We start from the raw sequence: 23,376 nt of genomic DNA on the forward strand, positions 1-23,376 counted from the left end.
ACGCGAGCAGGGACCGTGCTCGGGGCTCGGTGGGCGCCGAGAGGAGAAGGGAGGGGAGGGGGCTCCGGCAGGGTCTCACCTGGCTCCGTCCGCACCGATCCCGCCTCTGCCGCGTGCAGTTCCCCACCCTGCCCCCCTACACCGGCCCGCGCAGCGCTGCCAATCAGCGCCCAGCGCCACCGGCACCGCAGGCCAATGAACAGAGCCAACGCGTCCCCGCCCAGCGCCGCCGGCCGCCAGGCCACGCCCTTCCCCTCTCCCGCAAGCCTATCCCGTGACACGGCGCGCCGCGCAGCGCGGGGTGGGATCCAGCGCTTGGCAGCCAATGAGAAATCACAGCGCGTCCCGCCGCAGCCAATCCGCGGGCGGGCAGCCGTTCCACTCGGGAAAGGGCGGGCGGTCAGCGGGGCCTTGCGGGGGGCGTAGGGAATACAACCGGAGGCGGGTGGCCCCGCCCGGCCCGGCGGCCAGGCCCTCTTCGCACACCCGGCTGTGTCAGGGCGGCGGAGAACCGCCCCCGCCGTGGTAAGGGAGCAGCCCGAGGGCGCGGCCGAGGCCCGGAGGCAGAGCAGCAGGGTACGTGCTCCACACCGGTCTGCTCCCTGAACAGCGGCCGTCAGAGGAGGCCCGTGGTGTGGACAGGCTCTGGCAGCGCTGCCTCCTCCCAGCGGTGCCCTGGGGACAGGATGGCGCTGGGGGCTTTTCACAGTGCTGGCACCTCGGAGCTGCGGTGTGACAGATCGCCGCCACGGGCTGCGGAAGGCTTCGGGACGGTAAAAAGATCCTTAAGGTCTCCGTGTTTCACCACCCTCCCAAGCTTGCTGCAGCTGCCTCTACATCCCAAAGGGCTGGATGCCTCCCTTCCCCACAGCTTGTCCTCGGGTTTCCCCATCGTTGGTGTCACTCCCACTCACGTCTTGCCCTACACTCAGCTGTCCTGTGAAACAGCCCTGCTGATACGGTTATGGAGCAACCTCCCTCAGGCTTTCTTACAGTCTGGATTTTAACTTTCAGGCAGGCTCTTCTTCCCCCCCACTCCTGTGAGGTGGAGCCTAGGATGGTGAATCATAGAATTGCTATGGTTGGAAATTACCTCAGGGATCATCCAGTTCCAACCCCCTGCCATGGCCAGGGACACCTCACACTGCAGCAGGTTGCTCACAGCCACATCCAGACTGGCCTTCAAAACCTCCAGGCATGAGGCTTCCACCACCTCCCTGGGCAACCTGTGCCAGGCTCTCACCACCCTCATGGGGAAGAACTTCTTCCTAACATCCAATCTGAATCTACTCACTTCGTTTTTTTTCATTGCCCCCAGTCCTATCCCTCCCTGACACCCTCAAAAGTCCCTCCCCAGCTTTCTTGTAGACCCCTTCAGATACTGGAAGGCCACCAGAAGGTCTCCTCAGAGCCTTCTCTTCTCCAGACTGAACAACCCCAACTCACTCAGTCTTTCCTCATAGCAGAGCAGCTCCAGCCCTCTGCTCATCCTCGTGGGCCTTCTCTGGACACCTTCCAGCACCTCCAGATCCTTCCTGTAATAGGGGCTCCAGAACTGGGCACAGCTGGGGTCTCACCAGAAACCCTTGGTGAAACCCTCAGAGGGATGAGTGTGCTGCTGCCCAAGGTAGTGTCTGCCTGCCAGCACCTGAACGGGGATGAGCTGAGCTCAGTCTCAGGTCTGGAAGGTTTGGGTGATGTGTGGATGAAGGGGATGGTGGTCCATGGCTGAGGATAGCCACCTCCACCTGTCCCTGCAGCTGCAAGCTGCAAGCAGAGCTGCCCTAGGCCTGGCTCTGAGAGGGTCTGCCAGGAAGCCTCCTCCTCACCCTGTGGGTGTCTGTGTTGTGATTCTGGGGACAGTTACATGCATTGATGATGTGCTGAGTGCTTCCAGGAGGAAATGTGAACGTGGCTGCAAAGAGTGCAGGGCCTCTGGTGTGCTCACAGGCATGTGCTGGGCTACAGGTGACTGCAGGAGCCTGGGCAGGGTATAACAACAGCCCAGCTGGGAGACAGGAAATGAAGCTGTGGCAAACATCTGCTTTCATTTCCCTCCTGCAGCACAAATAGTTTTCATGGCTCCTCGGGGAGGCCAGGGACTGAGAGGTAGTGGCAGGTATGACCTGTGGTGCTGGGGCTCAGTGGTGGGACAGGGTCCTACTCACCTGGCCTGGCCCAATGCACAGGGATGGAGCCCAGCATGCATCAGGCTGGGGACTCAGGAGACTGTATCCCTGTGTAGCTGAGGCTGGTGGTGTTCCTGTCCCTAGAGACATTGATGTGGTGCTGAGGGACATGGTTTAGCCCTGGGCTTGGTGGCACTGGATTAATGGTCGGACTCGATGATCCTGGACATCTTTTCCAGCCTTAATGATTCTCTGCCCAGCTGCAGGCTGGAGCCTGTCCCCAGCTGCGACAGAGACAATCTGTCACCTTCAGAGCTGCTTCCACCCTGTCTCTGGCTTTACCAATCATCTAATAAAGGGATTTTCACAGCAGACGGCTGCGCTCCTCTGCCTGCAGCCCGGGCTGGGTGGGTGGCTGTTGGCAGTCGCTGAGTAGCTGCTGTTACGTTGCCTTCTCAGGGGATGCTGAGTAGGTGGGAGGTGAGAGTTTGGAGGGAGCTCAGGGAGGAGAGGACAGGCTGGGCAGATGTGCTCCAGGGGATTTCCCTGCCTCCCACTCGCAGCACCTCCTTGCTCAGGAGACCTCTTCCCCCACTCTCTGGTCCATCTTGCTGCCCCTGAGATGGAGGAAGGACATAGTTCCCCTGGGAGCCATGAAAGATCCTCAGACCCATCCTATGCACACTCAATGCATTATAAGCCCAGTTCATTTGTCCCCTCCCACCAGCATCCCCACTGAGAGCCCCTTCTTGTGCCCACCACCCCTTCTCCTGTCCTCCAAGACCAGTCCAAACCATTTTCTGCCTTGGCATGGATTATTCATCTTTATTGCACGTTTTGCAGAGTCACAGCCAGATTCACCAGCAGGTGGGCTAGAGAGTGAGAGGGCTTTTGTCTCCCCTCTCTGCCTCCCAGATGTTCCAGCGCAGACAGGACAGTGTGCTGGGCCAGTGCCACCCTGCCAGGTGGCAGGAGAGCTCAGCAGGATGGAAGAGCCTCCCTGCTCTGGCTCCAGGTGACCTGGGGTGGGAGGTCTTGCAGGCAGGATTGGATGGCAACACGGTCAGTTGGTCCAGGCTGAGCCCTGCCTCACAGAGCTCCACCTCACTGCCTGGAGCTTCTCAGGTCCCACATTGTGCTTGCAGAGACCTCAGCACTAAGGTGACAGCAGGAACTTGGAGACAGCAGTGACGAACTCTTCAAATTTCTCTTGGTGGACTATGTGGCCTGCACCTTCAATGTACTGGATGTCTGCCTTGGGGAAGAGGCGCTGGATCTCTGGGTAGTCTTTGGAGCTGCAGGACAAGGGAGCATGCCACGGGAGGCATGGTCAGAGGACCACTCAAGTGCCTTCCCTCACCCTCCACAGGTATAGCAAGATCCCAGGTCATCCCTTTCCCAGCTGGGTAAGCCTGAGGCTGTCCCCAGCATCCCCCTTGCTCTCCAGTGTGTTGGGTGTCACTGGCTGCTGGAATCACAAAGCCTGCTCTAGGACCTTTCCCATCTTGGGGGCTTCCTCCCCCCTTTAGAAGCTGCAGAAGAGCACAAGAGATCAAACCACAGGCTTGAACCACTTCTCTCCAGTCCCACCTCATATAGGGTGACTCGGATCCTCCCAAGAAGAGTGCAGGGCCAAGATAAGGCTTATGGAAGACAGGGAAGTTCATGATATCTGTCAGGTGGTGGGAAATTGCTTCCAGGTTCAACCGCCAGGCGTAGCGGCCCTCCACCTCCACCAGGTTGGTGAGCAGGAAGTGTCTCAGCTGCGGGAGCTGCCACAGAAGGGGGTCATGCATGCTTCAGCAACAAGCCCTTGAGATGTCCCAGCAGCTTCCATCCTCCCCTCCACCCCATCTAGCCCATCTCCCACGCTGTGGCATTCCCCAGCACCCTGAGAGCCTCGGTGAGATGTCCTCTGGCTGCCCACAACAGCGGATGGAGAGCAGGGGTGGGAAGTGTCACGGCCCTAAAGCACTGTGCTCCAGGGCCAGGCTGGGAGTGGCAACCCCATCCAAGGAGTGGGATGTCCCACCTGGACCACGGGACGTAGATGATCATCTGCCAGCTGGCGGGCAGCAGAGCGGGACAGGCCATCCGGGATCCTCACTGACTTCATGGCAGAGATGTAGGCAGAGAACCCAGAGACAAGTGCAGTTGTGGTGGGACTAATGTCCACAGAGATGAGGCGTTCCACCAGGTCAGGCTGGGGACACAAGCATGGCAGATAGAGGCTAGCCAAGATTGCCTCAGTGGGACGGGGTACAGGGTTCTGCTCCCACCCAGACACCTGGGGGGCTCTGAGCTCCCTCCTGCCTCAGCAGATCCTCCTCCTGCCCTTCCCAAGTTCGTTTCCCTGTCTCTTGGCATGAGGCATCTACAAGTTTCTCATGATTACTGCTGGAGGGACAGGGCAGAGACTTGCTCTGAACTTAAAGGGACAGCACCCTAACTGTGACAAAGAAAATCCACCTGCTGCAGGGCTGTGGGCAACGCTGGCACTAGTGAACAGCCCCCACAGATGCCACCCCCTTTCCTACAACCTCCTTCCCCCCCCCAGCCCCGGGAGCCTTGTGTGTGCCAACCCGCTGCAAGGCCAGCGTCATCGCCGTCTTGCCCCCCATGCTGTGTCCCAGGACGATGCACTTGGTGATGCCCAGGCGCGTCAGGAGGTGCTGCACGTCCAGGCTCATAGCTTCGTAAGTCATCAGCGGACTATGGGGGCTGCTGCCGTGGTTCCTAGCGTCCATCGTCAGCACCTGCCTGGGCAGAGGCACACTGTCACCGCAGCTCCGGGCACCGGCCGCTGGTCACCTCCTTCCTTGGGGCGCTGCGGGCTTCTCTCCCACATCGCCGTGGCCTCACCTTACCGCTGCCGCGGCTCACCAGCGCCTTGGCCACCGTCTGGAAGTTGCTGTGGTTGCCGAAGAGCCCGTGCAGCATCACCAGGGGCAGCCGGTCCTCACGGCCCGGCACCTCCACGTGTGCCAGCGGCACGGCCCTGCGCGACAGGGGCGTCAGGGCGGAGCCAGGGCACGCGGGTGGAGCAAGGGGCGGGGCTAGTGGCTGGGCGGGGCCAACGGCTGCCCGCTGGCGACGGGAAGAACGGCGCGGACTGGGCTAGGGGCGGGGCTAATGCCTGGGGGCGGGGCCAGGGCTCGGCCCAACGCGCACGGCGCGGGGCCAAACCTCGGGCGGGGTTACCGCGGGGGTCGTGGCCCAGTTCCGCCCAACGGCTCTGCCCTTTCTCTCGGGATCCTTCCTGCCGTCCCCCTCCCAACTCGCGTGGCCGCGCCCTTACGTCACCACGGAGCGGGCGGCGGCGGCAGCGGCGACAAGCGGCGGGCGGACGCTCAGCCTTCCCGTTGGGGCGGGGGTGCGGGGGAACCTGCGGAGCATGATGGCGGCGGCGGTCCTGGCGGCGGCGCGCGGGGCCTGACGCAGCACGCGCGCGCCGCGCGCCCCGCCCCGCCCCGCCCCGCGAGCTGGAAGGCGCGCGCCCCCTGGCGGCAGGAGGGCGGCTCTGCCTAACGGCTGCCTGGCTCCTGCCAGCCTCGGGGCCGCAAGGTCAGCGCTGCCTGCGGGCGGGGACCGGAACGAGGCCAGCCGCGGGCTAGGCAGGGAACTGGGGCCGTGTCCTCCCGGGACACCCCTCCCAGGGCCAGACAGAGCCGGGCAGAACTGCCCTACAGATCCTTATCGTGTCTGCCTGCAGCCAGGCGTGCCGAGGAGCGGGACGGGGAGGGGCCCCGGGGAAAGCCGAGCCGGGCCCATCACCTGCTTGCGAGCGGGGCAGCTGGCTCCGCCGGCACCGGCCGCTGGGGCCGGGCAGGGTCAGGGCCGCCTGCTCCTGCTGCAGGTGCAGCCAAGGCCGCGGGGCACCAAAACCTCCCCCCTCTGCCGCGGGGCAGCCTTTTCCCGAAAGCCGCTCCGAGCCCCGGGGCAGGTTGCAGGTTGCCGGGGCGCCCGCTCGGTCCCGCTGCGCGGCCGGCCCCGCTGATCGCCGGGCCCCGGTGCACCTGCAGCAGCTCTTTCCTTTCCCTTTGTCCCTGCCCGCTGGAGCGTGGCGCGGAAGGCGGCTGCCGCGGCCGGGCCGAGGCGCAGGGAGCGGTTGTGCAAGGCAGCCTCGCCCCAGCCGCTGGTCTGTAACCGGGAGGGGTTAGCGGCGGGGGGAGCAGCGCCCGGTGTTCCCCTCTGCAGAGCGAGACTTTGGCCCGGGCGGGCAGGGTGTGCCGCTGCCTCCCTCCCTTCAGCACCTGCCCTTCTGCCTCCCACCCCGGCCAGAACTGTTCCCCCAGCTGTGGAAGGGTAACTGCACTGCCCCCTCCCAGAGCAGAGACCCCGGGGTGAGGGGGATGAGAGACGGAGGCATGAGAACAACTCTCCCCCCACCCCCCCCCATCCCCAAATCCGGCGCTGTTGGAGCGTGTGGGGTGGCTCTTCGGGGGGTACTGTACCCCCAGATCCCAGTGCCCGGTGGGATCCTGCTTCCCCCCACCCCAGTCCAAGGATACTCGTGCTACCAAAACAGGACACGTTTATTGACAAATGTAACCGGTACAGACCACGCGTAACAGGGACAGACGGCGCCCGCCCGGTGGCCATGGGGGACACACACACACTGGGGGGGCGGCACTGTCCCCCCCCCGTCTCCCCCGTCCCCCCATCCCATCCCACCGGCTCGGGCAGGGGCACTCTGGGCGCCGCTTCTCCCGCCGACCCGAAACTGCCTCGTGTTTAACCGAAACCGTCTCTATTTACACAGCCCGGCCCTGACCCCGACGCCGTCCCCGACCCCTCCTTCGCGCCCCCCCCCTGCCCCGCTGCTGCCACTCCCGGTCCCCGTGGGGATGATAAGGGTGTCCCGGGGTGAGGGGTGGAGGACTTTGGGGTGTTGGGGTGTGCCAGGGGGTGCCGAGAGGGCTCAGACATAGTTCCTCTTGTCGTAGCTGGTAACGGCGGAGCGCGGGGCGGAGTAGGCCACCTTGCCCGTGGGGTACCTGTCCTCTTTGGGGGGGCAGGAGCAGCAGAGCAGGGCCCCCCCCATCAGCAGGAGGGCGGAGGCCGCCCAGCCCACATAGAGCGAAGTGCCCAGCTCCCTCTTCTGTGGGTCGAGCACCAGCGGGCTGTAGAAATCCCGGATGATGGTGTTGGCTGACCAGGAGACGGGGATGAGGTTCATGACGCCGGAGAGGAGGAAGATGACGCCGGAGACGATGGTGATCTTGGCTTTGGTGCTCTCATCCTCCACGCAGCGCGTGCACTGGGCGCCCACGATGGCCACCATCAAACCCAGGACGGCCAAGACGATGCCCACCACCAGGAGGGCGCGGGCGGCTTGCAGGTCCTGCGGCAGGGCCAGCATGGAGTCGTAGACCTTGCACTGCATCTGCCCCGTGCTCTGCACCACGCAGTTCATCCACAGCCCTTCCCAGATGATCTGGGCCGTCACGATGTTGTTGCCGATGAAAGCCGTCACCCTCCACATGGGCAAGGCGCAACAAATGATGCTGCACAACCAACCCAACACCGCCAAGGCCACCCCACCGATCTCCAACGCCATCGACATGGTGGCCGCTTCGCTGCTGGTGGCTGCTGCTGCTGCTGCTGCTGCTGCTGCGCTCTGGGTGATGGCGGAGAAGGACCCAGGGAGGGAATGCCGTGGCCGTCACCCGTCACCGCTCACAGCCCTCGGGGGATCAGCTTACACCTGGGTGCACCTGTATTTATAAGGGCTGGCGGGGCCAGCTCCTGCGCCCGCCCCGGGTGGGGTTTCACTGCTGGACGCTCCTCTCCGTTCCTCCGTCACCTGCGTCCCACACCCTCCCCTTTGTTTGCAGAGATGGCGCTGGTTACCTGAGAAGGGCGGGAGGGGGAGAGACGCCACCTGCCATGGCCATCCCCTTGGTTTCGGGGTGATGGATACCAGGAAGCAAGGCCGCCGCGTTCGCTCAGACCCACCGAACCCCTTTGGAGACGTGGAAGTCCTTCGTTTTCACCGTTCCCCACCCCCTTGCCTCCACCTCCTGGAGGTGCTGGCAGGTCAGAGTTTGGTTTATTTCTGGGGAACCTTATCAGTGCTCGCTCACGTTCAGCTGGGGCTCGGCAAGCGCCGGGCAACTTTGCATCACCGTGCAAAGTGCAAAGCCCTTCGTCGTGTTGTGACACTCCTTGCCCCAGTGCCACCATCCCAGGGGGTTCCACGGGCAGGGTGGCAGCAGGAGGGGGTCTGGCAGGGGGTTATACCCCACCACCCTACCCCCTCCTGCTCCCACCCTGCTAGGCAGGGAGCAGCAATGGGAATTCCCTGAGTGGATAATAAATATCTGTACTCACCCTGAGTGGATAATAAATATCTGTACTCATCCTGCTCGTGTATTTTGGCCTTGAAGGAAGCTGATAACGCACGTAAGTGCCCCAGGCAGCGTCACCTTGTTAACCTGAGCAGGCAGGCAAGGAAGGGAAAATAAACCTAAGCGGGCAGGTGCGGGCAGGCTGCCGACAGCCACACTCCTGACCTGGCAACCCCACGGTTGTGGGGTGCGTGGGTGTCCCCCGTCTGTTGTCCCCACCCCAACCTTGTATGGTGGTGCTGTTGCTGGTGTTTCCAGTCACTCTCCACCCCCTCCCGAGGAATGTGGTTGCTGGCCCTCGCTGGACACGGGCTTGCTCCTGCCTGTCCCCTGCCTGCGCCAAAATCCCTCCTACAACTCATTAACTACTCAAGAGTGCGGCGGGATGCTGGCGGCCGGCGCCACGGAAGGTCCCCTCCCTGCTTGGGCACCTGAGGGCTGTGATGAGGGGGAGCTCGGTGTCTGCCTGGCTGCACCCCACAGCACCCCAGCACTCCATAGCTGGGGGCAGGGATCAGTTTTGGATATCCCACAGCATCTCAAAATAGTTCAGTCAGGTTTTGCTGCCCTGCAGCACCCTGAAGCCCCATAACCGGTGGAGTCTGCCACCCCATAGCACCCCGACACCCCATATCTGGGTGGGTCAGCTGTTGTCATCTCATGTCACCCTAGAACCCTGTGTCTGTCCAGACTGGCCTCTGGTTGCTTATACCACTCTGTGATACCCCACTGCCCCATACCCAGACAGGTTAGCCTCTGCCAACCCATGGCATCCCAAAAATGCCCTGTACCTGGCCAGGTGGGCTTCTGTCATCCTGTGGCACCCCAATACCCCATGTACCTGGCCAGGTGGATTTCTGTCACCCTGATCCCCTCTGTATCTGGCCAGGTGGGCTTCTGTCACCCCATTGTTCACCCCCTCCAGGTCACCCCAACCCTCCCACAGCCAGCCAGGGTTGGTGGCTTTGGGGCTGCCCAGTGCTATTGATGAGGACCCCACGAAAGCAGTACCTCAGGTACTTGTGCCTGTGTCACTGGGAGGTGCTGAGGATCCCCCTCCTTTGGGGCACCTTGGAGTGCCCACGGTGCCAGTGCTGCCTACTTGTGGGCAGGCCTGGCTGGGGTGCTGCTAGTACTACAACACCCAGCCTGCCAAACACAGCAGGGGCTGGGCTGGCTGAGGCCCCCCCAGGTGGTGCAGGCAGGGGTGCAGGCAGTTCACTTCACAGGCAGGGCAGCGCCAGCACCCCCGGGGTGCACGCAAGCACGTGAACACGCCCACCCACACTCACACCCACCCACACTCACACCCACCCACATTCACACCCACCCACACTCACACCCCCTCTGCTGGCAGCAGCACCCGGACATGCAGCTGCACCTGCGGACAGACAGACACCAGGGCAGGCAGACGCACGGGCAGCCAGGCGCACACAGGTGGTGGGGAGCAGGCACACGACGGCAGTGCCACGTACCTGGCTGCAGATACACCGGCACGGGCACCTATGGCTGGACAGACAACCCAGCAAGGGCTGGGGGTACCCCAGAGCAGGGCTATGGGGCAGCAGTAGGGGCAGGATTATACCACAGGCAAGGCTGTGGGGCAGTGGGGATTCTCCATGCAGCGGCAAGGGGCAGGGAGGATACCCCAGGCAGGGGGGTGGTATAGAGGGGAGCTACCCCTGGCTGTGGAGGTATGGGGATACCCCAGGCAGGGATGTGGGGCATAGGACTGGGGCAATTTGAATACCCCACGTAGAGATGTGAGGTACAAAGGATATCTCATGCAGGGCTGTGGGGTAATGGGGATACCCCTGGGTAAGGTTGTGGGGCACAGCAGATACTCCTGGGTAGGGATGTGGAGCAGTTAGGTATCCCAGGTAGGGATGTGGGGCCCAAAGGATACCTCATGCAGGGCTGTGGAGCAATGGGAGTACCCCAGACAAGCACATGGGGCATGAAGGATACCTCATGCAGTGGTGCAGGGCCGTGGGACACTCTAGGTAGGGCTGTGGCATAATGGGGACACCCCAGTCAGGTGTACCGGGCAGCAGGGGGTACCCCTGGGGTAGGGGCTGATGGGTCAGGGCAGACATGAAGCAGCACAGCCCCTGACCCTGCAATCAGAGCCCCACCTGCAGCGTCCCTACATCATCACCCCAAATTGGCCAAAGTACAGGCTGCAGGGTGCCGTGCCGGCCCGGGGCAGCCACCACTGCCTGACTCACGGCAGAGGAAGAGGCAAATCACTGGGCTTTTCCAGGTTCTGGTTTCGGGGTGATGGCCACCACCACGCTCCTGTGGTGAGCAAACCAGCAGCTTGCTGGTGTTTACCAAAAACAGCCCAGCAGGGCCAGCGTCCCTAATGGGGGTCCTGAGAGCATCCCCATCGCTCCTGCTGCTGCATCCTGCGCCCTGCTGAGGCCTCTCTGCTCGTCCCCTCCCCACAGCTAGAGAGGGATGAGGAGTATCACCCACAGCAGCTCTCCTGGAATGGGGACAAAGCAGGGCGGCCTCGTGGAGCCACTGGTGACGTGAGGACAGGTTTGCCCCACCGTGTCGTGGGGACCCCAGCAGAAGGTCAGACCCAAAGGGTCCTGGGAGCATCGCTGGTTGGGTGGCCCACGGCAGGACACTTGCTCTGGTGGGGTGGGGACACCTGTTGCAGACACTCCTAACGTTTACCCAGCACCCTTGGGGGCGAGCAGGAGGTGACAGCAGAAACCACCCCGGGGTGTTGTGGGGCCGCGTCCGACTCACGTGGACCTGGCAAAGGGTTTGGGGTGTTCCCCCGCCGCTGCGGTCGGGGTGACGGCACGTTTGCCCCCCGGGGGGAGCAGGGCCGGGCGCTAAACGCTGCCGCGACTGCTTATATTTCAGTGCAGGGCTGCTGGCTCTGCCCCGGCCAGGGCACACAGACTGCCTATTGTTGAAAGCCCTTCTGCAGCGGTGCGAGCAGGTAAGGCTGCTCCCGGCATCAATGGTGGCTCTGTCTGGCGGCACTCGGGGCGGGGATGGGGCCGCCGGTGCTCCGCCAGCAGACGGGGGGCTGGGGGATGGTGAGGGGCACACGGACGCAGCAAAGGGCTTGGCGGCTTGCCCAGCCGATGCCGGGCCACCCAAAATCTCAGCGTGCCCGGGGCATCCCCACCCGGATGGCTTCAGCTCAGCTCTCTGGGGCTACGCGGCAGCATCCTGATTCCCCTCAGCACTGTCCGTGGGTGCGCCCCCGTTGCACCGCTCGTGTCCCCCTCCCTGGTCTGTGGCTGTGTCCTTCCATCCCTTCAGCACCGCTTGGGTCTATTTTCGCCATTCAGAGCTGCTGGTCGCTCAGCAAAGAGGGCAGATTGGGTGACTTGGGGACTTGCTCACAGCAGCAGCAGCTGAGTCCCGCTGGGGACCCCATGGCTCCCGGGCAGGCGGCTCCTGTCCTGCGGCTCCGATCAGACTTTGCTTTCCCTGACTCTGCTGACCTGAGCAGGTCAGGGCGGGGATGCTGGGCAAGGACTGTTTCTGGGAACACTGAGTCTCGGGGCTGCTGGTAACTAATCCCCCTGCTCCGTGCCGGTGGCCATGCCTGGCCTGGGTGTGAAGCCGGGGATCCTGGTGGATCACCATTTGCTGGCAGGTCTTGCCCACCTTTCTGGACCTCGAGGTAGCCAGGGCAGCAAGTTTGGAAGTGAGTGCTGGGGGAAGAGGGGCTCTTGGCTCAGTGACGTGGCTCTGAGCCAGTGCTGGATGTGTGTGAGGTGGGAATGTCACCTGTGTCCTGGCTGGGGATTCCATGCCCTGAGCCTTCTCCCAACAGGGTATCCTCTGCTCTGAGCAAGGGCAGGGTGGTGCAGCCTCTGCTGTGTACCTGGCACTGCCCAACATTGTGGTGGTACCAGGTTTAATGCCACCTCTTTGCCTGGGGATGGCCTTGCTGCCCATCTGTGAGGCTGTGGCATGTCCCCAGCCCACTGAAGTGGGGATGATCAGTCGAGGGCATTTCCCAAGCCATAAAGGGCTGGTGGCCAATGTGCCAGGATTCATAGATTCATAGATCTGTAGAATACTTTGGATTGGAAGAGACCTTAAAGATCATCCAGTTCCAACCCCCTTACCATGGGCAGGGACACCTCCCACCAGCCCAGGTTACTCAAGGCTGCATCCAACCTGGCCTTAAACACCTCCAGGGAGGAGGTAGCCACAGCCTCTCTGGGCGACCTGTTCCAGTGTCTCCCCACCCTCACTGGAAAGAATTTCATCCTAATCTCCAGGCTAAATCTGAGCCTGTTAGTATGCAGTGGAAGAGAGATGGGCTGGGCTCCCCCATCCTGCAAATCCCAATGGATTCATGGCAGGGCTCCCACACCCAGCTGGGTGCTGGGGCAGGTGGTGACAGCCTGGGATAGGATGAGCACCTTGTTTTGTGGTGGAGGGGCTTCCTGCTGAGCAGGTGGGCTGTGATCCTACCATGGCATGTCCCTGCACCATGTCCCCTTGCAGGTGGCACTGGGATGAATCTGGGGCTGCAGTCCTGTGGGATGCATCTGGGCATGGGCAGCGGGGTGGGGCAGGTGCCCCTGTGTTGATGGCCCTGAATGAGGTGTGCTGAGGCGCTCGGTGGTGCCCTGGTCCTACCTGTGCTGCTCCAGCATCCTCTGGAGCAGTGTGGATCAGTGGGTGTTGGCGACAGGGTGCTGCCCCCAGGGCTGGCTGCTGCTCCTCTGCTCCCTGGCCAGTCTGTGTCCAGCTGTCCTGCTGCTGGCAGCGCTGTGGACACTGGGCTGGCTGTGCCAGTTGGGCGAGTGCGTCACTGGGGGACGTGGGGAAGGGCATGGGGGCTGTTTCTGAGGGCAGCTGCCAGTTGGAATATAAGGCACGTTCTGGCTTTAATTACAGTAATTGGCCGTCCAAGGGCCCTGCTGGCGCCTGCTCTGGCTCCAAGGGGCAGCCTGAGTGGCTCTGCTCTTTGATGCTCTGCAAATGAAAGAGTCCCTGTCCCCACCTTGCCATTTGTCCCTGGCCCAGAGGCAGGGCCCCACGTGTCTGTGGGGACACAGGCATGCCCGGCTGGGGTGTACACACACCTGGGCACGTGCCTTTCTCCAACCCCAACCCCTTTGGCGGTTGCAGCAGCTGGCTGGGAGCTGAAAGCCTCAGGCAGAGTCTGGCCCTGGCAGGGAATTTCCATAGTCCTGCAGATTAAAGGGAGACCTTGACCAGGAGGCCCTAGGGTGGGCACATTGGTATGTGAGTAATGTGGGTGCTCCAGCAGGACAGAGGGATGGAAGCAGTATCCCAGGGCAGCATCCCAGTGCAGCTGGGTGCCTGGATGGCTCCTCCTGCACAGGTCAAGCAGACAGGACCCAGCTTGTCATCACCAGTCAGAGTGTGTAGCAAGACACAAGTCTTGGAGTGCCTGGGCTCTGCCCTGCCTACTGCTGCCACACTGGGCACGAGCCTCTCCAGCCCAGGCACCACTGCCATCCTCACCCAGCTCATCCCACCACAAAAGGGTCTGATGGCTGAGGGACATCCCAGCATGGGCAGTGACAGCTCTGGAGTCTGTGGTGCCAAACACTTGGCACTAGTGATGGGATTGTGCCCGTCACCCCCCTGCTGGGAACACCAAGATTATCTCAGGCCCTGTTATCTGCTCCAGAGCCCCGGGATTAAGTGAGGTTGGGGGAACAGTGCAATGTCTGTCTGTCTGTCCTTGTGGTCTGTCTGGCCTTGTGCTGCAGCTATGCAGGTGCTGGTGGGACTTTGGAAGGAGCAGGGAGGGGATGTGTTTGGAGGAGGGGGCTTGGGGGTGAAATAAGTTGGGCAGCAGCCAAAGCATTGCATCAGTACTGGCATCGGCATTGGTATCGGCATCGGCGTGGGTATCGGCACAGCCTGGCAAAGGGTTCAGCTGGCTGTGCCAAAAGGATGCCAGCCCTGCCAACCCTGCTGCCCTGCCTGCACCTGGCACCCTGGCACCCACAGGGGCACCTTGAGGCCACCTCTGAGCCCCTCAGTCCTGGCCCTCTGGCAGGGCTCAGAGGCAGCTCAGGCAGCAGGATGAGGACAGGGCTGGCAGAGAGGGCTGCGGTGTGAGCCTCATCTCGGTAGTGCCCCACAAGGTGGGGTGGGTTTTGGGGTCTGCCCCCTCCTCGCCCCAGGCAGTGCTGTCTTTCCTCTGCGGGGAGCTGGCAGCTGCTCCAACCGGTTTGTGGGTCTGGGCGGTGACACCTCCTGCCCGAGGCCTGAAAGAGGGCTGGGAAGAGCTGGTATGGATGCCAAGGAACAAACAAGAGCTGCTTGTGTCCTGCCAGGCATGGAGCCCAGCAGCGGGGCAGGGACAGTGTGTGCTGCTACCCTGGCATGGGGCCACAGGGGCCAGAGCTTGGACTGCTGCAGGAGCGGCTGCCCCACGAGCTGGGGGGAAACTGAGGCACGGAAGCACGGGGGGACCCCACCCAGGTGATGAACCAAGAGGTGCTGGCAGCAACGGCAGAGACATCCCGGTGCCCGCACAACAACCGGCTCTTCCCCTTCAGCATCCCAGGCCGTGCCCTGCCATCTGCCCTTGGCATCCCCTGCCTGCCCACGGGCACCGGTGGGACTCAACTCCTGCACCTGGGTGGCCCAAGCCCGGTCTTCTGCATCCTCCCCCGTGGGAGCAGCTGGGATATTAAGTGTCATCCCTGCGGGGAGAAATGCAAGTGGAAGAATCCCGGGAAACTGGTTTTACCCCTCTGTCCGGTGCTGGCGGCAGGACGGCGGCAGCCGCCGCTGCTCCTCCCTCGGCAGAGGCTTTTATAGCGCCTGCCATGGTCCCGGCAGCCGGCACTGCGCGGCGGGAGGCAGGCAGGGCTGCGGGCTGCGAGCGATGGCCTCCATGGGGCTGCAGGTGCTGGGCATCGCCCTCTCGGTCATCGGCTGGTTGGCCTCCATCCTCTGCTGCGCCTTGCCCATGTGGCGGGAGACAGCCTTCGTCGGCAACAACATCGTGGTGGCCCAGATCGTCTGGGAAGGGCTGTGGATGAACTGCGTGGTGCAGAGCACGGGGCAGATGCAGTGCAAGGTCTACGACTCCCTGCTGGCCCTGCCGCAGGACCTGCAAGCCGCCCGCGCCATGGTGGTGGTGGCCATCGTCCTGGCCATCCTGGGCACCCTGCTGGCCGTCACCGGCGGCAAGTGCACCAACTGCGTGGAGGACGACACCGCCAAAGCCAAGGTCGTGATCCTCTCCGGGGTTATCTTCATCGTCGCCGGCGTCCTCATCCTCATCCCCATCTCTTGGTCGGCCAACACCATCATCCGGGACTTCTACAACCCACTTGTCACCGACTCCCAGAAGAGGGACCTGGGCTCGTCCCTCTACGTGGGCTGGGCGGCCTCCGTGCTCCTGATGCTCGGAGGGGGCATCCTGTGCTGCAGCTGCCCCCCCCGGGGCGAGCAGCCCTACTCTGCCAAGTTCACAGCCGCTCGCTCTCTACCGGCCAGCAACTACGTCTAGGAGCCGCTGTGCCTGCTTGGACCCCCCCCAGCGTTCCTGGGAAGCTGGAAACTCCGAGAGCCCCTCCTGGCTCGTGGACCCCCCCGGCTGGGCTGGGGGCTGGCCGGGAGCCAGGGCAGGGAGGGCTGGGTGCTGGGGAGGTGTGAGGGAGGGCAGACAGAGCTGCCTTTGTTCGTCAGGAGGTTGAAGCTGGTTCTTTAATCTCGGCTGAGGCTGGGAACAGGGAGATCCTGTCCTGGCTGTTCCCTCCAGTGGGGGTCCTGCTCCCTCTGGAGTACTCAGCCATGGCGTCTTCCCTGGCAAATCACCCAATCCCCCCCTGAGCATGTCCTGGCTCCTGGTATTGGGTTATGTCACATTGTGACACAGATTCCATGGGCAGCACATGGCACTTGGAGGCTAAATCCCCCCCAGGACAGGTGGCCAGGCGCCCTCTGGGGTGGACAGTGGTGCTGGTGGGGACACTAAACCTGTCCCATGCAGTCATAGGGATGTGGGGTCTCTGCAGACCCCGGCAGGGTCTTGAGGGGCTGTGGGGGCTCTTGCTTGCCTGTACCCTAAACCTTGATGTTGACCTACTTTTGGGGCTTGGAGCAGCTCCACTGATGTCTGATTTCTGGTGGCAGCTCCCCGGGGCGGGGGCATCATTATCCTGGGAGTGGGAAGGCAGCGGCTGGGCTGGAGGAACCGGTCGGGGAGGCAGGAATGGAGCGGAATTGGGCACCTGCTTGGAACGGGGTGACTCCCACACCCGACCCCATCCCATGGGGTGCATCCAGCCCCATGCTCCCCCTGGCATTCACTGAGTGGGGTGCCCAGGCTAGGGGCAGGAGAGGGTGGCTCAAGGTGTCCCCTCAGGCCGTGCCGCCGTTTGTCCCCACGTTGCAGCCTTCCCACATTAAACGGCAGCTGCTTGGACCCTGCGTGCTGCTTTTTCTTTACCCTCTCCAACACCTCTGTGCCTCTGTGCTGGGACACCCTGGTGCTCCTGTGCCGTGGAGCCCTGGCCACCACGAGATCCCCCAGATCTGCTTTCCCGAGCCTTCTGCCATCCCAGCCACTGCCCGGCCCCTGCTTCCTGAGCCATCCTGGAGGGTGACAGCAGCTGCCTTCGCGGCACGATGCCTTGGTGACGCCGAACGTGGTGTTGGGGATGTCCCAGGCTCGTCCTGAGGTGATCTTCCCAGCCGAGCAGGAAGAAGGTGATGGGCGCCGCTGAGGGCAGGTTGGGACGTGCTGGCCCCGGGGCCACCCAGCAGCCCTCTCCTCTCTGGGAGCAGCCCGGGGTGGGGTGGGCCACGCCAGCTGTTTTGCCTATCGTGCTGCCGGCATGGCAGGTTGTGCCAGGGTGCACTCTGCTGGCTTGGGAACATCCTTCCCTGCCGCTTTCAGGTGTGTGATGGGTGGTGCCATCCTGACTCTGGGTGTCTCATCTGGGTCTGGAGGCTTGAGGTGCTGCCAGTGGAAAATGCACCTGTGGCCCTGTGCTGTCGGGGTCCAGGTGGAAATGTGATGCTCCGGCAAGCATCCCTGCTGGCATCCCTGCTGGCATCCCTGCTTCTTGTCCCTGCTGCAGGTGGTCGTGTTACCCATGTCGTGGGTCTCTCATGGTCCTGCTGGCTGGGGGAGGGTGCCTGGGATGGCTTCCCATTACCCTGACCTCCCAAGAGGCCGGTGTCCCTTTCATGAGGAGAAGGACTTTTTTTGTGGCCCAAAGGGGCTTTCGTGAACCAGGGGAGGCAAAGCCCTAGTGCTTGGGTATCCGTCAAGATGCCAAGGGCTGAAAGGTGCTGGGGAGGGAGTCAGGACACAGTGGGGGAGGAGAGGCTGAAGAAACTGAAACTGGGACTGGAGGAATCACAGTGAAACCTCCAGCAAGTGCCACAGGGTGTGCCAGGCACAGCCGATACCGTGCTGGTACATGGGGCTCATAAAAACTCATCTAGTCTCAGTTACCAAGCATGGGTGCCAGCACCCATGGGTGCGCTCTGCCCCTTGGCAGGATGGGGGCTCTGCCCTGTGTAGGGCTGAGCAGTTATTTGGGCTGAGCCAGGAGCCATAGTGGCCACGTGTGACTGTGGTGGGGCCATGTGTCTGGTGTGTCTCCATGTACTGGACACCCTTCTTATCTGAGGGTCAGAGGGGTAATGCCTGTGATGACCCTGGGCTCCACAGTCCCTCACCAGGGGTTTGCCCTCATGGTGCTGCTCCTGGTCTGAAAGAAGAGCAGGTATCCCTGAAAGTGCTGAGCCCCACAACCAGACCTGAGCTCTGACCCATTTCCAGCGTCCCAGAGAGGAAATCCTGGGTCCAAAGGGCACTGCAGCGCGGCACCCAGAGCAAAACAAAACCTGGCCTTGAACAGGGAACAGCCGGTGCCATGGTGAGGGCAGAGGCTGCCTCATCTGCCCTCTGGCACCGTGCAGGTGGCCAAGAAGGATGAAGCTATGGCAATGAAGCAGGGTGAGAAGGTGGTGGTGGTGGTGGTGGGGTGCCTGTGCTTTGAAGTGTGCTAGGATGGGCACAGAGAGCTCCTCATCGTGCTCACTGAAAGCTGTCCCCTCCCTAACACTTGCCACCTGCTCAGCCAGGCTGGGAAGGGGCAATGTCAGGAGACTGCCCTGTGCTGTGGGGACGTCATAGAGGGAAACATCACACATGGGAGGCCCTGCTCCTTGGCCTCCTTGGGTGTTCAGTGCCACATGTGTCCCCATACCGGCCTGCAGCAATGCCCCATGTCCCCATGCTGTCCTCCCCGGCGCCCCAAGCCACACGTGTCCCTGTGCTGGTCTGCAGCGTCCCCACCGCGGTGGGGAGCAGGACACATCAGCACGAGGGCCAGGCTCCTCAGGAGGCCTGCCTGGGTCTCTGGCTGCGGCTGTGACAGTTGTGCCCTGTCCCCTCAGGTGCTGGAAATGGCAAACTCGACGCAACAGTTGTCTGGGCTGATGCTCTCCCTGCTGGGCTGGATCGGCAGCATCGTTACCTGCGCCCTGCCCACCTGGAGGCTCTCGGCCTTCCTCGGCGCCAACATGGTGGCAGCCCAGGCCTTCACGGAAGGGCTGTTCCAGATCTGCGTGAATGACAACGGAGGGGGGCTGCAGTGCAGGTACTACGAGACCCTGCAGGAGATCAGCCCCGCGCTGCAGGCCGGCCGCGGCCTGGTGATCACCTCCATCTTCACAGCCTTCTTCGCCCTGGTCGCCGTCCTCACCGGCTTCAGGTCCTCTCGCTTCGCGGAGGACGAGAACATCAAGAACAGGAACACGGTCATTGGAGGGGTCACCCTCACCATGGCCAGCGTCATGCTGCTCATCCCCGTCGCCTCCAGCGCTAACAGCACCGTCTGCAACTTCTACAACCCCATGGTGCCCGACTACCTCAAGAGAGAGCTGGGCTCTGCCATTTACATTGGCCTCTTCTCCTTCGCCCTGGAGCTCATCGGTGGGTCTGTCCTGTGTGCCGCGGGGCTCTCAACCGGCAGGGACAGTGACAGAGAGAGGAAAAGCTGCAGCTACCCCATGAAAGACTACGTGTGAGTGAGGGAGCCACCGCGCCTGGACGCCAGCCCCGAGGGCTCTCCACCACCCCGCGGCCCTCCACCGCCCGAGGCCTCGCCACCACCCCCCATCCAGCCTCCGCGTGCCTCCCTCCCTCCCCACGTGCCACCTCCTCCTGCCCATCCCCACGCTGGCTGTACCCTTGGCATGGTTCCCCGCTGTGTCCCTTTCCCTGGCACGCAGGGGCTGCGCTCATGGTGGGCTATAAACATCTTGGTGCCACCAAGGCTGCCTGGGCTCATTTCTAAGCATCGCGGTGGGGGGGAAGGACAGTGATATGTCCTATGGGTGTTGTGTCCTGCCAGCCTGCTGCCAGCTGGGGAGTGCTGTGCCAGCGCCTGGCACGTCCTTATGACCCCACGAGGATGTGGCAGCAGCCACCAGGGAGAGCCCTGTGTAATCCCCAGCAGGGAAACTGAAGGAGAGAGAGGGTGCTGAGAGCCAAGAGAGCCGCAGGAGGACACCGGGCTCACAGAGCTTGGTCCTTTGAGCCCTCAGGGACTGGGAGGGAACCCCAGAAAAAAGCCAAATCTCCCCACCCTCCTTTGCCCACCCCAGAGGGTCCACAGCCCTTCTGCTCCAGGGACCACACACAGCAGGCAGGCAGCAGTAGCAGAGAGGTTTATTAAAGAGCCAAGTGCAGGGATGGGGATAGCCATGACCTCCAGTTGCCCAGAAGACAGTGCTGGGGACAGATGGGGGAAGAGGGGAGCAGGGCAGCTACCCAAGATGGGCACTGGGACCCCAATGCTTAGGAGAAGGCAACGTGCAGGGGTGACAAGATGCACAGGGAGGGTGAGTGTGGGAAATAGGAGGTGTCCCTGGTGGGGATGGGGACAATCACAGGCATGTTGTCCTGCCAGAGAAGAGCTCCAGAGGGGGAGGAAGTAATCTGACCCATGGGAATGGGACAGGCAGGAACAGGTCTGAGGGAAGAGAAAAGGGAAAAAGGAAACATCCCAGCAAGAGATTTGGGTAAAAAACTTCCCAGGGGAGTAGTGGAGGAGGAGGGGTGGAGACAGCATGGCAAGGGGCTTGGGGAACAGGCTGAGCAGGCGATGCTGGGTGGCTCCTGGGTGGGGAGCAGCCACCAGTTCCTGAAGTCCTTTACAGCCTTACTTCCCACCCAGACCATTATCTACAAAGCTGTAGGAAAATGAGAGACTTAAGCAGATGTTGTGGGATGAAAGGCTGATGTGGTGCTTAGAAACTTTCCTCAGCTGAGTGCCACCTTGGCACAGCTGCTCCTGGTTTGGATGTGGAGGTATCCTGCACCTTAGGGTGTGCTGGGTTAACAAGGATGGAGGAGCACAGGATGAGGTGATGGGGGGGGACCCACTTCCAACAATCCTCTGGTAAAGACCACAGGAGTCTGGGCTAGGGAAGATGAAGAAGAATCAGGATGTTGATGATGAGGACTAAGCAGCTGGCATGGTGGGGAGAAGATATCCCAGATATGAGATGGCTCTGAACAGCCAGGTGGGTCTGAAGATGTCACAGTGAAGGCTGAGGTGTTGGTGACAACACCACAGTGTCAGAGCTAATGGTGGTGTGCAGAAGACTCCGGTGAAACCAGGAGACCCTCCCCATGCTAAGGAACAGGCTGGGTCCCCAAGGCCCCCACCTTGGTGGGAAGGAGCCAGAGAAGGGAATGGGGACACTCCTCCAAAACATTGTCACTCCCCAGCAGCTGCCCTGCTCCTGAAGAGGGTCCTTGGGCTGGGCTTTACAAGGGGCTAAGTGCTCATCCTGCCTCTCCCCAGGGCTGCTTTGGCTCTCAGTCCTCCTCGAGCTGGGGGACAGGGCATTTCTGATAGATGTAGACCATCCCAGAGATGTAGCCAGTGCCCTGGGTGCTCTCCTCCTCGGAGGTGGCCCTCTCCCAGTACTCCACCTCCTGGGCCAGAACCTTCTGCCAGGCTCCCTGCTTCTCCAGCCTCTCCAGTGCTGCCTCCAGCTCTGCCTTGTACTGCAGGTTTGAGGGGTTGCTCCTCGTTGTCAGGCAGATGAACCCTCCTGCCAGGAGAGGGGAAGGGTGACATGGATGCCAGGTGTCCTCTGCTGGGGATGGCATCCCCTTGGGGTGACGGGAGGTAGCAGGACCCTGCAAGTAGTCAGCTGGCAGGCCAGCAAAGGACAGGCAGACCAGTGGGCAAGGCACAGGCAGGCCAAGGGACAAGAAGGCCAAAGGACAGGCAGGCCAGGAGGCAAGAGGGCATGGAACAGGCAGGGCAGCGAGCAGGGAGACTGGGAGGGGACAGGCAGGCCAGGAGGCCAGCACGCAGGGGACAGGCAGGACATCACGCTGAGCACAGGCTGTCACGCATCAGGAGTGTCACTGCCACCTCCCCCTGCCTGAACCCTGCCAGAAAGCATGGCCAGGGACCGAGCTGCCACCACACGTCCCTGCCTACACCCGGCAGGGGGAACAAGGTTTGGCTGACCCACATTCACTGTCAGTCCCAGTCCTCGTCTGGACCCCTGGGGGTCCCGCAGGGAGGGGACAGCAGGGAACACCTACTCACCTGCCTTGGTGACACGCAACAGCTCCGGCACGACCGTGCTCGGCACCTGCCCCTCGCCCAGGGCTCCCACCAGCGTCACGGCATCGTAGTGCTCTGCCGGGACACTTGGGGCATCACTGGGAGGGGCCCTCCGGGGCATCCCACCCCACACACACCCCACCCGGTGCTAGCCCATTACCTGCGGGCACGGGCAGGGCCTCCCGGCCCAGGACACACCGCCACAGCTGCCGGTACAGCCCGGTGCTCCGCGCCCTCTCCAGCATCCCCGTGCTGCCGTCCACACCGTGCAGGCAGCGGAAGCCGCGGCGGTGCAGCTGAAGGGACAGAGAGGACAGATGGACAGACGGCACACTTAGCTCCCCATCCCATCCCATCCCATCCCATCCCATCCCATCCCATCCCATCCCATCCCATCCCATCCCATCCCATCCCATCCCATCCCATCCCATCCCATCCCATCCCATCCCATCCCGCACCTCCCGCGCTACAAGGCCGGTGCCACAAGCCACGTCGAGTAGCCGAGCCTCGGCGGGCGGCGTGGGGAAGGCGAAGGCGAGCGAAGCGGCGGCCAGGTGCGGTGCCCGGTACTCCAGCGCCGCCACATCCTGCGGGGACACGGCGGTCAGAGGCGACGGGGAGCGGAGCGAAACGACCCCGGCTCTCGCCCCGGTGCTCCCCGGTACCTGCTCGTAGCTGTCAGCCCAGCCGTCGTACAGCCGCAGGCGCTCGGGCAGCGCCGAGCCGCGGTGCACCGCCGCCACCCGCTCACGGACCGCCACCGGCAGCCGCATCCCCCGCGCCGGCTCCGAACCCCGACCCCCGGACGAGCCACCCGCCGTGCCCCATTGGCTTCGTGCACCTGTCAAGGCCACGCCCCCCAGCAACCTATTGGCTCAGTGAACCCACCGCGGCCACTCCTCCAGCTCTCCATTGGCTCTGCCGTAACCCCCTAGCGTTTCATTGGGTCCGCTCACCCGCTCTGGATACGCCCCCAGCGCCCCATTGGTCGTCCCTTCCGTGTCCCGCTCCGTTATGGGGAACGACGAAGTGTCCCGGGGCGGAGGCGGGTGCGGGTGCGGTGACCTAGTGCCCCAAGGAGGCAGCGTCGGCCAGTGTCCTGGAGGGTGGCACCAAGTGCCCTGGGAGGGGTGAGCACCAACTGCCCCAGAGAGGACCAAGTGCCCTGCTGGGGTGGCCGGGTGTCTTGGGGTGTGAAACCAAGTGCCCAGGGATGGTGACATCAAATGCTTACAGGGGGTGTCACCAAGTGCCCTGGAAAAACTGGCACCAAGTGCCCTAAAGCCACCACTTCTGCCGAAG

At 62.8% G+C, this 23,376-nt stretch overlaps 6 protein-coding genes across 7 annotated transcripts in view; 2 read left to right on the forward strand and 4 right to left on the reverse strand.

Annotated features, from left to right (window-relative positions):
* The window catches only part of MTMR4 (myotubularin related protein 4), a 68,423-nt gene extending 68,296 nt beyond the window's left edge, over nucleotides 1-127 (reverse strand). The window contains exon 1 of the mRNA XM_054166335.1: nucleotides 80-127. The gene's annotated coding sequence lies outside the window, so the exon portion shown is untranslated. The remainder of the gene's footprint in view (nucleotides 1-79) is intronic.
* Nucleotides 128-2,938: 2,811 nt separating this feature from the next.
* On the reverse strand, nucleotides 2,939-5,121 carry ABHD11 (abhydrolase domain containing 11). Of its 2 annotated transcripts, none has more exons than XM_054166572.1 (5): nucleotides 4,992-5,121; nucleotides 4,712-4,885; nucleotides 4,162-4,332; nucleotides 3,720-3,901; nucleotides 2,939-3,424 (listed from the first exon to the last, which is right to left on the reverse strand). In XM_054166572.1, exons 1-5 carry the CDS (start codon nucleotides 5,067-5,069, stop codon nucleotides 3,286-3,288), a joined length of 744 nt encoding a protein of 247 aa, XP_054022547.1. In that variant the 5' UTR covers nucleotides 5,070-5,121; the 3' UTR covers nucleotides 2,939-3,285. The 2 variants fall into 2 exon arrangements, with proteins under 2 accessions (XP_054022547.1, XP_054022548.1); XM_054166573.1 differs by having other exon boundaries at nucleotides 4,712-4,889; nucleotides 4,992-5,105.
* Nucleotides 5,122-6,629: 1,508 nt separating this feature from the next.
* On the reverse strand, nucleotides 6,630-7,767 carry CLDN3 (claudin 3). Its single transcript, XM_009900485.2, has one exon. The coding sequence runs from the start codon at nucleotides 7,693-7,695 to the stop codon at nucleotides 7,051-7,053; it is 645 nt and encodes a 214-aa protein (XP_009898787.1). The 5' UTR covers nucleotides 7,696-7,767; the 3' UTR covers nucleotides 6,630-7,050.
* A 3,586-nt stretch (nucleotides 7,768-11,353) lies between these two features.
* LOC104300249 (claudin-3-like) lies at nucleotides 11,354-19,734 on the forward strand. The gene is made up of 2 exons (XM_009900503.2): nucleotides 11,354-11,438; nucleotides 18,878-19,734. Exon 2 carries the CDS (start codon nucleotides 18,887-18,889, stop codon nucleotides 19,508-19,510), a length of 624 nt encoding a protein of 207 aa, XP_009898805.2. The 5' UTR covers nucleotides 11,354-11,438; nucleotides 18,878-18,886; the 3' UTR covers nucleotides 19,511-19,734.
* LOC104300231 (claudin-4-like) lies at nucleotides 14,631-18,227 on the forward strand. The gene has a single exon (XM_054166774.1). It carries the CDS (start codon nucleotides 15,342-15,344, stop codon nucleotides 15,969-15,971), a length of 630 nt encoding a protein of 209 aa, XP_054022749.1. The 5' UTR covers nucleotides 14,631-15,341; the 3' UTR covers nucleotides 15,972-18,227.
* A 422-nt stretch (nucleotides 19,735-20,156) lies between the features above and the next one.
* On the reverse strand, nucleotides 20,157-22,910 carry METTL27 (methyltransferase like 27). The gene is made up of 5 exons (XM_054166537.1): nucleotides 22,740-22,910; nucleotides 22,533-22,661; nucleotides 22,235-22,370; nucleotides 22,057-22,149; nucleotides 20,157-21,547 (listed from the first exon to the last, which is right to left on the reverse strand). Exons 1-5 carry the CDS (start codon nucleotides 22,845-22,847, stop codon nucleotides 21,309-21,311), a joined length of 705 nt encoding a protein of 234 aa, XP_054022512.1. The 5' UTR covers nucleotides 22,848-22,910; the 3' UTR covers nucleotides 20,157-21,308.
* Nucleotides 22,911-23,376: the final 466 nt, after the last annotated feature.

The sequence above is a fragment of the Dryobates pubescens genome, chromosome 13 (assembly GCF_014839835.1).
Source record: "Dryobates pubescens isolate bDryPub1 chromosome 13, bDryPub1.pri, whole genome shotgun sequence".
Classification (NCBI taxonomy): Eukaryota; Metazoa; Chordata; class Aves; order Piciformes; family Picidae; genus Dryobates; species Dryobates pubescens.

Coding starts and splice junctions, on each gene's coding strand:
- LOC104300231 (XM_054166774.1), top strand. CDS start 15,342: ATGGCCTCCATGGGGCTGCAGGTGCTGGGCATCGCCCTCTCGGTCATC.
- METTL27 (XM_054166537.1), bottom strand. CDS start 22,847: ATGCGGCTGCCGGTGGCGGTCCGTGAGCGGGTGGCGGCGGTGCACCGC. Junction 22,662..22,739: donor GGGCTGACAGCTACGAGCAG/GTACCGGGGAGC, acceptor GTGTCCCCGCAG/GATGTGGCGGCGCTGGAGTA. Junction 21,548..22,056: donor GTTGCGTGTCACCAAGGCAG/GTGAGTAGGTGT, acceptor CTCTCCTGGCAG/GAGGGTTCATCTGCCTGACA.
- LOC104300249 (XM_009900503.2), top strand. CDS start 18,887: ATGGCAAACTCGACGCAACAGTTGTCTGGGCTGATGCTCTCCCTGCTG.
- CLDN3 (XM_009900485.2), bottom strand. CDS start 7,695: ATGTCGATGGCGTTGGAGATCGGTGGGGTGGCCTTGGCGGTGTTGGGT.
- ABHD11 (XM_054166572.1), bottom strand. CDS start 5,069: ATGCTGCACGGGCTCTTCGGCAACCACAGCAACTTCCAGACGGTGGCC. Junction 4,886..4,991: donor TGAGCCGCGGCAGCGGTAAG/GTGAGGCCACGG, acceptor CTGCCCAGGCAG/GTGCTGACGATGGACGCTAG. Junction 3,902..4,161: donor ATCTACGTCCCGTGGTCCAG/GTGGGACATCCC, acceptor CTTCTGTGGCAG/CTCCCGCAGCTGAGACACTT.